Below are 12,930 nucleotides of genomic sequence, written 5' to 3'. Positions count from 1 at the left end.
AGAAAGATTCTTTCAACTCAAAAAAATATACCAGCACAAACCTTAGGTTGGCTTGACAATCTAAGGTTAGCTTGAGTTCTTACTGTGGGCATAACAGGTGCATATAGACTCAAGTGAATAAGAAAAAGCTTTCCTACCAGTTTTGGAAAAGTCTTAAGCATGTCAAGCTCAAGCACAGTAGTTTTCTTCAAATCATGTTTTTGGGTCAGGCTTCTTAAGTGGGTCAGAGTGAAACTGTAAAGTCCTAGTGAAGGACAATATAAATAAACCTCAAGTTTTGTTTCCCTATGAAAGTGGTTGCTTGCAATCGGTACACATGGCATACTGACATAAATAAAATATAATGTTTGTATTTGCCTTCTATAGCAAATTAATTTGTTGATAATTTAAATTTGTTGTTGCAACTTATGAAATTCAACTTAATTGCTTCAGTACAATATAATGGCAGACCATAAGGAGTGTTAAGTAGAAAATATAGATAAATAACTGTTGTCATGAGTAACCTCAGCAATGTAATACTAACACAACACAGCAAATATACTGTATTGATCACAGTGCCTTCCAAAGGCATTCATATCTATTGAATAGTTCCACATTTTTTACTTTACAGCTACACAAATGTACAACTTTGCATTGAGTCATCATATGGAATCCTGATAAGATATGCTAATGTTATTATAAGAACATGTTGTTGTATTTGCTAACAACGGACATAGACATATCAAAGTGAATATTGCCTGTTAGGATACAAGTTCACAATTTTTTTACAAATGAAATCTAATTAAAAATATCCTCCTCATATGTTTTTGATAATGAAATATATAAAATCTGAGTCCCTTACTGCCCCACAAAGCTGAACTGGGTCATCATCCGTTCTGATCTTATACTTGATTACCAAACTGTGGCTAACTTCCAGTATCTTACAGATGTCAAGACAAAGCCATTTCATTCTCTCTCCTCCTAGAAAGCAGCAATTGACTGTGAGCTCCAACTGTTATTAATAGCCACTGCAGGGGTGTTGAACTTCCTTGGCTGTCAATGCATGAGGCTGCACCAGGGATCAGAGATGCACCAAACAGCAGCACCTTAACAGTTGAAAGGCCACAGAGCAACTGTGTTTTGGAAATATTTCTTAGAAATGATTCCAAATTACTCACAAATAGAACACTGTCCAACAATCCACCAGTGGATGGCAGTGTTGAATTAAAACGGTAGAGCTCTTACATGTGTACAGGAACCTAATTTATAGAGGCTGAAAACCAAGCTATGTTCAATAGATGAGACTAGCATTATACACACCCAAGGGCCGAATAACAAGCATGAAAGAAACAATTAAGACTTTTCTTGATTGGTTTTCAAAGATAGAATTCATGGTTTACTGCCTGTTGCTGACTTTTATGGGTCCCACTTGGAATATGACAGCTGTGTTTCAATACAATCACTTTATAAAAGTGTCATTTAGTAGGAAATGTCATGGTGTTGTTACATTTCCCACAGTAATTGTTTTATGTTCGAAAGGCGAATATGGTGAAAAGGAGAAAAGTAGAATAAGGTTACTTTTGAGTTCTCTGTGCAGTTACAATATTTTATACCTCCCATTTAAGGTATGATTGACCTTTGTTCATTTGCTGAAGTTTGAAAAGGCATGAAGAATTTTAGCAATTAAGAAACACATTCAAACTGGACTCACATTGTGCTTTTCAGTTCCCTCTGCTGCTGAAGAAAAACATGTATTATGAATGATTTAAGAAAATATTTTTTCTTTAAAGAAGGGAGAGACCAGTCAAATTTACAGACTTACCAGCAGGCTCTGGCACTCACTATTAGGACTTCTCTTCTCCACTCAGGGAGCCCTCAAAAGAAAACCTTTGTGTATGGCTCAGCACCACAAAATGAGCCAATTAGAGGTGTTTGTCAGGAGAGCAACAATCATGAACAGCTCACTACAGCAGCCAGGGCACAAGGTAATTTTCTGAGAAAGCTGCAGTTTCAGTTATTGTACTTCTGTTAGGAAAAGGATTTGATTGTTACCCCTTGGCAAATCTTTCTAAGAGATTTTTCTGAAAAGCAGTTTAATTATTAATATTTAGAATGAAAAATCTCCACAAAAAGCCGAATATGTAGTTGATAATACTAAGCTATCATTTCTGCTTAGTGGTAAATTTGCATGTAAACCTTTTAGTTTGTGATATAAGCTTAATAATGCCTGTCATTTACTAAATCATCCAAGAATCCAAAATGTGATGACATTTATGCAATACTATACAAACAAGAGTCACCTTTAGTAGAATCTGAAATATTTTCAATGAGAAAGACCTTTTTTCATGCAAATAAATTCAAAGAAATGTTAAAATGAATACAAAAGGACAACAAATTAAACCTTAAAATTTGTGCAGTACATTATAGAAACATATACTTAGAGGCATACATTGATGTTTGCCTTCTTCCAGATTCCCTGTTTTTATACACAGGCCTGACAACTGTCTGCCTCGTAAAATCAGGGCATCCCTTAAATAGAACCAGACAACAGGATGTGGACTAAAAGATAATGAAAATCAAATAACCATGCCCTGGTTTAAAGAAATTCAACAACAGTTAAGAAATATATCTGAAATCGGTTAATCTTGACTGTATTAAAAAGCAATTTCTAAGCTGTTGGGACTCAAAAAAAAAAAAAAAAAAAAAAAAAATTCTGAGACACATTATATCTGAATCGAGAAAATATGGAACTGTGGTGAACTTTCCAAGGAGAGGGCAGAAAACCAAAGTTATTCCAAGAGTGGTTTACGATTCATCCAGGAGGCGACAAAGGGACCCAGCACAATGTATGGTCACTCCAGGCATCACTGACTTCAGATGATTAGGCCATATTTTACTTAAAGAGATTCTGTGACATCAGTATTTGTTCCTTTAGAAGAAAGACATCATTTCAACGTGAGCTTATTTGAAATTAAATAAATCATCAGAGCAATGAAAGACAATCAGCTATTCAGAAAAAACTCCACTTGTTCTATAGTAGTTGACTTTAGAAATTTAAAACAAGTCAAAATATATCATGGGATTACACAATAGTATATTTGGTACTGATTTGTCCAGCCAAACAACATTTGTGTTTCTAGTGAAAATACCTCAATTTAGCCTGTCAGGTGGAGATTTCTTTTTTTTTAATGTCTCCTATCAAGGCATTTCACGCAGCTCCACTCCGATTCATAAGTCCGCTATTGCACTTTGAAAAATTTAGTTTTTGCAGCCAACTGAGCAGTAGCATCAAAATGTTTCTGTGTTTCTGCAGGTCTTGCATTTGTTTAAAAATTATCTGGGTTGACTCACTGTCAGCTGATTTGCCAAATTGGTCAATCAGTTAGAAGAATGGGCAGAATTTCCTCCACAGGGACGTAGAATATTCATCGCAAGACGTTACAAAAATTTGATGGATTGGCAATTTCTTTTTCACATATGGTCAGGTTGGTTTGGATAGCTTTTATGATTAAATCATCATTTGCAAACTGCTATTTCTATTTAGCCAGATGGCCATATATTATCAGCCATCCAATCAAGTCTGCAAAAAAAAGAAAACAATTAGAAATTTTATTTCTTAGGTGCAAATACTTTCACACATACTTACATAGGTAAGTATGTACCTAATTTGCTGTACCTAATAATCAAAGCTAAAACACATTAAACTGCAGCTATTGCAATGTCATTAGAATCTACAGTTTTTGCATTACTTAGAAACAGAAATGTATGTCTAAAACAAATAAACAAATAAATAAACCAAAAGATAAACATTAAATATGTGTAAATGGATGTACTGAACAACATCAATAAAATTCATGTGCAAGGAGACAGTGCTATACAGACTTGCTGTTCCTCAGACCATGACCACTTGATGACTGTATAAATAAACTCTGATACCGCGTAAAAGAGTAAACAGAATGTTATCCACTCCAATCATTTATGTGATTAGGACATGGACTTCTGGAACCTTTGGACCTCAGACTCAGGATAGCTGAGTAAATAGAGCAGCAAAACCACCAACACGCTATTCCTTTTCCAGCTGATGATATATATGAAATGTTCAGCAAACCGAGATAGTTAAATGTTTCATATAGCACCTAAAAGTTTAGCCACAAGTTGAAATGTACCATTTTGCACTCAGTAAGAGTGCCTTAATGTTAGTTAACTCTCAAGAAATATTCAGTTCAAAGCTTTAACTGATGAAAGTGTTTTTCACAATTAGCACAAATTATGATTACAGCAAAGTAAAATCAACTGTCTTGTTTACAATTCATCAGCAATATTATCAAAAAATATCTACATAAGTATATTAAGACACTGAGAGAAAAGGATAATGGATATGAAAGGGTTAATAGTGCACATTCAGTGCAGCTGACTTAAAAAAAAGTTTGAGGGCTTGGCATTCTTTCCATTCAGCATGCAAACAATTGCACAAGCATCAGTCATTCAGTGTTTCACAGCTTCTCCACTTTAAATCAAGACCTCAACACCTGAAGGTAAGCAGGATACAGTAGACATTTAAGTAATTAATGCATTGTCACTGCAACTAATTTAACATCAACAGATTTGAAACAGATTTTATTTTTTGATTTGATATTAATCCTCCCTCCGTAGCTGGAATGCACACCATTATACTGCTGGAACTGCTGGTACTGGGAGCATCAGCGGTGTTGCCAGACCCAGACACAGCTGGAGACAAGGTGACTCAGGATCCAATTCCCTGTGCAAAAGGCTGCAACTGTCTGCATGATGACTACAGCTTGGAGCTCATTGTGTACTGCAGTGTTCTGAACTTAACTTATGTACCAGCTGACATCCCACTATCCACTCATTATCTCTGGCTAGATGGAAACTTGTTTGTTTCCCTTCCGGCTGCGTCGTTTAGGGATCTAAGCAATCTGGACTTTTTGAATCTACAGAATGGCCAGCTGTTGACCCTTGACCATCAGACATTTAGAGGCCTCAGATCCTTGGCACACTTGCACCTTGAGCGAAACCGTCTCCGTGGGTTGCCAGGTTCAATCTTCCAGAACACACCTAACCTTGCTTCACTCAGTCTACATAACAATCACATCAGTCGTATTGACGAAAGACTGTTTGCTGGGCTCTCGCACATGTGGTTTCTCAATCTAGGATGGAACTCACTCACAGTCTTGCCAGAGACAGTTTTCCAAGACCTGCATAGCTTGCGAGAACTGAATCTTGCGGGTAACAGACTTGCTTACTTGCAACCAGCACTATTCCAAAATCTTGGTGAGCTTAAAGAGCTGGATCTGACAGGAAATTACATCAAGGTTATCAAAGCTAATGTGTTTGTTAAACTCCATAAGCTGCAAAAACTTTACCTGGCCCAGAATCAGATTGGAAGTGTGGTACCCAGGGCGTTTGTAGGCATGAAATCGCTCAGATGGCTCGACATGAAAAACAACAAATTGACTTCTCTACATGAAGACACATTCTTAGGCTTGAGCAGTCTTCATGTATTGCGCCTTTCCAACAACTCTATCACTGGCTTAAGGCCTAGAACCTTCCGTGACTTGCAGTACTTGGAAGAACTAAGGCTCAGTTACAACAGGATTCGAGCTCTAGGGGAGAGGATTTTTGAAGGACTTGGCCATCTGGAGGTTCTAGAGCTAGATTACAATCAGGTGCAAGAGGCGCATGTGGGAAGTTTCACTGGCCTGTCTCATGTGGCTGTCATCAATCTATCTGGAAGCTGCTTTCAAAGTCTCCCTGACCAAATGTTCAAAACTCTGTCAAAGCTTCACAGCCTACATCTGGACAAAGGTTGCCTTACGAGGATCACAGCTCTAGCTTTCAGCGGTCTCTCTGGTTTACGGAGGCTTTTCCTTCAACAGAACAACATCTCTGTGGTGGAAGATCACAGTTTTATGGGTCTGGTAGGACTTGTAGGACTGGACTTAAGCTCCAATAAGATGGAGGTGCTTACAGATCGAACTTTCTCTGGGCTTAGTAATCTGGAGTATCTTCTTCTGTCCAACAATGAATGTCATCAGTTTTTGCAGAATGGAACAAAACAAGTACTTCCACGGCTGCGCTACCTGGACCTGCGAGCCAATGCCTTGACAAGTTTAGTCATCGATTTCTCAGAGAACATGGAGAAACTCTTGCTGTCTGGAAACCAATGGAAATGTGACTGCACCACACTTCCACTCAGAAACTACAGCTTGCAAAAACCACAAGTCATCCCTCGACAAGTAGAGACCCATGCAGAAGGTGAAGAACCTGATAGTACAATCACCATATATAACAACATCACATGCACCAGCCCACCATATGCAGCTGACCAGGACCTGCGGGATGTGAGCAGTGAACACTTCCGAAGCTGCTGAGGTTACAGAGACTGGTTGATTGATACAAAAAGCTGACTATGTGTTTCTGGTTCAGATTACATTTTGTCTGTATATTCAACTCAACATCAGATCTTAGAAAGACCTTTATTTGGAAAAAAAAAAGGATATTATCACAAAAAACTTTGAAACTAACTTTGTCAGTTCAGTAAAGATTGTAAGTTTTATTACTTGTATGGAGATAAATTTTCTGAAGATATTTAATAAAATATTTGAATGTGTGACATATTGTGCTCTTGTTAACTTTTATGTTTGAAAAGCAGAAAGAGAGCAAAAAAGAAGTACACACTGTAATGATGGAAAGTTTCCATCAGTAAATTTTCATATGAAAAATTTAACTAAATACAGAAGACAAACACAGATAAAAATCAGATTTACACAGTATCCTATTTGGAAATCCCTTGTTTTAAAATATTTCAATCTAACCATGCTTTTGTCTGATGAAGATGAACTCTGACATCCTTTGGCCAAAACATAGATTCAGTATACTGAAAGTAGAGGAGACAAAGACTTTACTGTTAGGAAAGACTATGGTCATTTTTATGTGTGTTGATAAATACCATTACATACATAAGGATTCCATATACTCTATATATAAATAGAATAATTATGTCTTCTGACACATTGCTCTTCAAATTATGATTTACTCTTACATTATGTATTATGTTCAGAAGACAGGCTGTACAGTGATGAAGTTGGTAGCACTGTTTTATTGCAGCAATGATATCTTAGGTTCAAATCTGTTTTTTTTTTCCATGTGTTGCATATTCTTATGCATGTGTGGCTTATCTACATATGCATAAGTTCAAAAACTTGACTGTTGGGTTAATCAGTCTCGTTAAATTTAAATATAAGTGATGAAACTGAATTAAATGCCTCATTTCTGAACTACAATAAAAAAAAATTGTGGTGTGTTTGAAAAGAGGAAATAAATTACAATAGAATAAAAAAAATTATAGGCAATTATTTTTTGGGCAATATAATTTAGAATGATTACAATTAAATACCTTACACATTTGATCCATGTTTTAGAAAACTGGCCATAAACTGTGCTCGATTATGTAGCTAGTTTAGGAAACTACAATATTACACTATTGTCATTCAATATTTTGATGAGGATATTGAGAATGTGTAACCTATATTTTGTCTCTACTTTCTTGTTAATCATCCCAGTGTTTCCATCACTGTTAATGCATCAGATCTGAAACCTAATAGTCTACTAAATATTGCATCCAAGTAGTCCTTTGTAGCTCCAGTGCGGCTTGTATTGATATAGCAATGACAACTACAATTTGATATATTAATTTGCATTTTGTAAGTTTGAGCTTAGTTAGCTTATTTTTTTGTATTAAATGCTAGCGACAACCAATCATATATGGATATCAACCAAAGACTGTTTCTTTTAAACTGGCTTTATCAGAACCATTAAGAAACTTAAAATACCAGGCAATATAAGTGTAATCCTACCTTTTTTGTTTTTTTACTGAAAATGTATAATAAAGAAATTAAATGCCTTGAAGACAAAAGATTTTGTTGAAAAAATATGGAGGAACAGATGCAGCTGGGTCATCAGGAGTGCTGATGTTTTTGTATCGACTTATAGTGTTCTGTTGTGATGAAAAAGAAAAATCCATAATTTCTTCATCAGAGTTACCTGGAAACACATTTCTGAGAAAAAACAGCACCTCCACAATCTTAAAGAGCATTCTGGGACCCAAAAATGGGTCAGGTAAATCTTTTTTGCACTGGATACATTTTCACCTCTTAATTTTGTTTTGGTTCAGGTTTTATATCTATTCAGGGGTAAATTATTGACTTACTGTTTCTTAAAAATATATAAGAAGTGGAGAGAAAAGGGAACACATATACTCATTATATAAAAGGAGAGAAAAAAAAGGACAAGCACCGTCACTCTGTTGAGTTTGCATGTACCCATGACTCACGCAAAGTTGTGGGTGGAAAAACAGTCCTCTGCTCTGCAGTCCAGGAAGTCTCAAATAACTTCTTGGTATGGTTCTTATTGAAGAATCAACACAACAAATACAAGTATTTTATCATTATTCATTGAGCTTATCATAAACAAATCTCTTAAACTATGTTGCAGATTCTGATGGTGACCAGCAGGGAACAGAAAGAAAGTTCACATAAACCAGAATGTGCCCAATAAATCAGCAAGATGCTAAAAACTCTTCACCTGACCAGGTTGTTGATCTGAAGCAGCCAGCTCCTGAGAAGACTGATTAACTTTATGAGTTTGCATGTGCCAAAGTAAACAAGCACTAAGTTGCTGCGTCATCTTTTTGTGTTACTTTGTTTATGTATGTTTCAGCAGGCTTGCTCAGTCATTTAACCCTGAAGTCAAGGTTGGCCAAAAAGAGTAAACTACCTTTGCAAGTCTTAACCTTTGCTCATCAATGTTTTACAATAAATGTGAAGGAATAAAGTAAAAAAATGCACAAAAAATTTTTTTTAGATAAAAAAATTAATCCCTGTTTTATTTATACTTATTTTATATGTCACCATTTTGTTTGTCTGTGTTGTTTAGGTTATTGAGAGTAGATCTAGTCTAAATATGGCGTTTAGATCTGGAAACACAAGGGCTTTTTGATGAAAAGGACATCATACACTAAGATGAGCATAGGCAATCTGAATCAAACACTATAAATAGATTTTTAATATTTCTCATTTGGACTGTGTTGCAGATAACAGCTGTCCTGGTGTGCAGGAGCTTTTTTCAACATCAACTTCTAACACAAAAGATTCTCCACTGTGGTCTAGACTCCGGATTTAATGTTTACGGTTTTCGGCTGATTTAGTCACAGAAAGAGATTCTTAGTGGCAGCAGTAGAATGCAATAAAGCCATAAATTATTTCTTTTTACCCCATGCTGTTTTTGCAAAAGAATTCTTAAACCTTGAAATTTGTTATATTTTAAACACATTTCAACCACGCACTTCCATGTATTTTATTTGTTTACTTTTTTTTGTGATATACAAGTCAGACTGGACTCATAGTGTCTGTGATTATTAATTTTTTTTTATGTCCGGTCCAAAAAAAATCTCCAATCAAATTTTCATGTCCAGCACCATCCTTAGACATCAACATAGGTTCTTATAAACTATCTCTGTCTGTATATTTAGTGTACCAATATATATCACATTATTATACTTCTATCAACCTTCTGCAGGGCAGAATTCAAGAACCCAAAATCATCCTCTGCCCTCGACTGACCTGTCAAATCCACAGGGATCTCTGCTTGTGGTTTTCAGGGAAACTCGAAGCAGAGTCACAGCCAGCATCTGAACAGGTCTGCTGTCAAAATAAATAAAGAAAAAAAAAAACACTTAACAATATGAACATTTTTTTTCCTGCACGACTCTGTTTAAACTCAGTTGTATAACCAGATCATCTATTTGAGTTTTTTTTTCTTTTAAAGTGGACATAAATTATGCATCTTCTTCCACATATTCAATTAATTGCAAGTCAAATGTTTTAAAAACATTTTTAGAGGTTATTAATGATTCACCTGTATGTATGTGTAATGCTTTCTAGGCAATTAACTACCAAAAAGCATGGCAATATTGTAGGGTTGATGTTGACATTATTACTGCTTATCAATTATTTTGATAAAACTCTATTTTTTTTTTCTCAAAGCTCAGGCATATCAATTATTTTTATTGTAACAATTTCCAAAATTGCACTGATTTGATCTGATTATGAATAAAGTTATGATACTAAAAAGGTTTCAGGGTGATGTTTTGTCACTAAAAGATTAATAAAAACTAGACAATTGTAACTATCTGAATCCCATGATCAATTGTGGGATTGATTCCAACTTATTATTACAACGTCATCAATAATTATACTGTGACTCATTTGGTTATCAAATTACTTCATCATCAGAAATTCTTTATTTTCTCTTTTGAACTGCACTTTCAAATGACTGAACTAGAACTAGAGCCTGTTTCATTGCAGATCTTTACTGATGCAACAAACAAATGTACCAATATAAAACTGTAACTAAGACAGAGCCAGTGTCTTTCCTTAAAAAAATATCGATTTCATTGTTGTGTTCCTGACTAAGCTTCTTTGGGTGCTTTAAGAAAAAGTGATGTTAAGTGACAACACATTCACTTGACACCTGTTGCCACTGCAAATTGCTGTCTGTCTCCAAACACAGGGTTTTCAGTATTCTGAGGCTGCAGAGGATGCAGCTTCAGACCTCTGCAGCCTCTCTCCCGAGACTCACCTGTCAGCAAGGAGAATCATTTAGATTTTTCCTGATGTACAGGAAAAAATCTGTACATTTTTCCTGTTGTAAAAATCTGTAGATCAGGGTCTAAATGTACATTTTCTTGTACATTCAGAAAAACGGTATGACATATTTAAAGGGCAATTGAAAGCGTTAGGACACAGAGCTGCTGCTGCTGTAAACTGTAAAGGCAGGCAAAGAAGCACCTGGGCAATGTACATAAAAGGATATGAAAAGGCACATAGCATAATTTAGTTCTCTGCCTGAAAGAGAGCAACTCTATAAAATCCTGAAATGTGATCCCTGCACAAAAGTATCAAAAAAGGCAACTGTTTGTTCTCAAAGACAATGGATGAAATAAAATATAATAAAAAGGATTCAGACCTTTGGTGCAACAAGTTAGGTTCTTGTTGCAGCAAAGGTCTTTATAAACTAATCATTTAATTTAGTAAATGATTGCTTTCATAAATTAAATAATTTACATCTTAATAGAAATTTGGGATTATGATTCATCGGGCAGCCAATTTATCAGGGCCAATTTCCTTAATTTAGGGAGATAAATTAAAGAAATATGGAAGTGTTTGTCTTTTTAAAAATAAGTCATCAGCAATTGGCCAGAAAACTGCAATCGGTGCATCCCTTCTGGGAACTAGTCTGAGTACCTGTGATTGAAAGGTCAGCTTATAAGGGTAATGAGTATGTTTCCAAACAAACATTTAGCGTTAACCCATTGTCTTGCTTATAATTTTGCGATATATTTTTAGAATATAAACAACATGGTGGATGTGGTCTGAGATGGCTGCCTGAGTTGACTTGTCTCCAGGCCCAGAAGCTCAGTCCTGACGAGGTGAGGGAACAGCTGTGCAACAGCAGTGTGGACATTTGTGTTCACATATTACCAGGGGTCGCTCTCAGATAAGCCTCTCTCATCTTTTCTGAGCATGAATGACCTCACAAAGACAGAGAAAATGTGACGAAAAAACTGGTGTCCCGAGAAAACTCGCCCCTGTGGTCAACCTGTTGAGGTACAATCTATTCACAACGAGCCTGTCAATTCTCCTCGAATAAAATCTCGCCGAAAGCACAGTCTAGGCTTTCTCCCCTTCACTTGTATTCTTTTCGGGTAATATTTCTACCAGACCAATCAGCGAACAGAAGGAGTTGTCACAGATGACGTAAATTTTCGGCGCCGTTTTAGAACTGTAGTCTGCCTGTAGTTTTAGAAATTGCAATACAGGTAGTGAAGCCATTCTAACAATATTGAATTAATATTAACAGCCTCTTCATTCAGATCGATACTTTGTCGTGGAGAGTGGTTGTTTACAATGCAGGCAATTTCTGGTAAGCTTCATAGCTTCAAACTGCCCATGTAGCATTACATGGACAAACATTAGCAATTGGGTAAATTTAACACCTCAACAGAGTCCATTACGAAGCAGACATTTCTCAGCTAGCTAGCTATCAAGGATGTATTAGCAATTTGTTACTGGTACCTTCAACCACCTGGAGTCACAGAACGTAGTGAAGAAGTGTTCCCAGGCGACTCAAGCTTCGGCTTGACAGAAAGGTCCCACAAGAACAACAACAAAGAGATTAAATAGTTTTGCCATGAACAATGTGTAAGACCTGTGATGAAGAAAAAAAAAATTAAACAGAATTTTAAGGTCTTAATTTTACATAAAGGATATATGGACAGCCTGTATTAGACACTGTTAAAACTGAGAATGTTGTTTATATTGTTTTCAAAAAGTGTAATTGTCCTTATCTTATCAACAAGCAATTAATGATGTAAAACCAGTTTCCCCAAAAGTGGTCTGCTGTTCTGAGATTAGCTCCATGAAACAGAGCACTGTTTGTGACGAATCTTTGATGATACACAGTTCTGAGAGCTTGGTTGTACTTTTGACTAAATAAATTAGCTCTGTTGTTGTTTTTTCAGATACTGACTTTGTCCTTAGACCCTCTGGGCTGCATGGAACGCAAACAAAGCAGCATACTGAATCTGCCCCAGAAAACTCCTTCAGCTGTGTCAATATTCGGATCAAATGGAGGTGTGGCCACTCTTTTGCTTTTAATAAAACTTGTATAAGATTAACATATAATTTTTGTTTTATATCTCTGATGGATTATCATTGTAAAAAAAAGAATCTTTATGCTTCAGTAATGACCTTTAAACTCCATTTGAACCAAAGCATCTAACACTGCAGGCATCTTTAGGTTAAATATTTATAGGCTTCTAGCAGGGACTCTCCTGGAAGTGGTGTTGAAATATGATTTCGTTCCAGGTGA

The 12,930-nt window shown here is 36.0% G+C and overlaps 1 protein-coding gene across 1 annotated transcript; it reads left to right on the top strand.

Moving 5' to 3' along the window:
- The first annotated feature begins 4,434 nt into the window (after positions 1-4,434).
- Positions 4,435-10,042, top strand: igfals (insulin-like growth factor binding protein, acid labile subunit). Its single transcript, XM_055021589.1, has 2 exons — positions 4,435-4,514; positions 4,633-10,042. Exon 2 carries the CDS (start codon positions 4,638-4,640, stop codon positions 6,369-6,371), a length of 1,734 nt encoding a protein of 577 aa, XP_054877564.1. The 5' UTR covers positions 4,435-4,514; positions 4,633-4,637; the 3' UTR covers positions 6,372-10,042.
- Positions 10,043-12,930: the final 2,888 nt, after the last annotated feature.

The sequence above is a fragment of the Poeciliopsis prolifica genome, unplaced genomic scaffold (genome assembly GCF_027474105.1).
Source record: "Poeciliopsis prolifica strain line A6 unplaced genomic scaffold, Auburn_PproV2 SCAFFOLD077, whole genome shotgun sequence".
Lineage (NCBI taxonomy): Eukaryota > Metazoa > Chordata > Actinopteri > Cyprinodontiformes > Poeciliidae > Poeciliopsis > Poeciliopsis prolifica.
Note: the sequence above shows the minus strand (reverse complement) of the source record. Positions and strands in the feature narration are given on the sequence as shown.

Bases quoted from the DNA above. Each gene is read 5' to 3' on its own strand.
- igfals (XM_055021589.1), top strand. From the start codon at position 4,638: ATGCACACCATTATACTGCTGGAACTGCTGGTACTGGGAGCATCAGCG.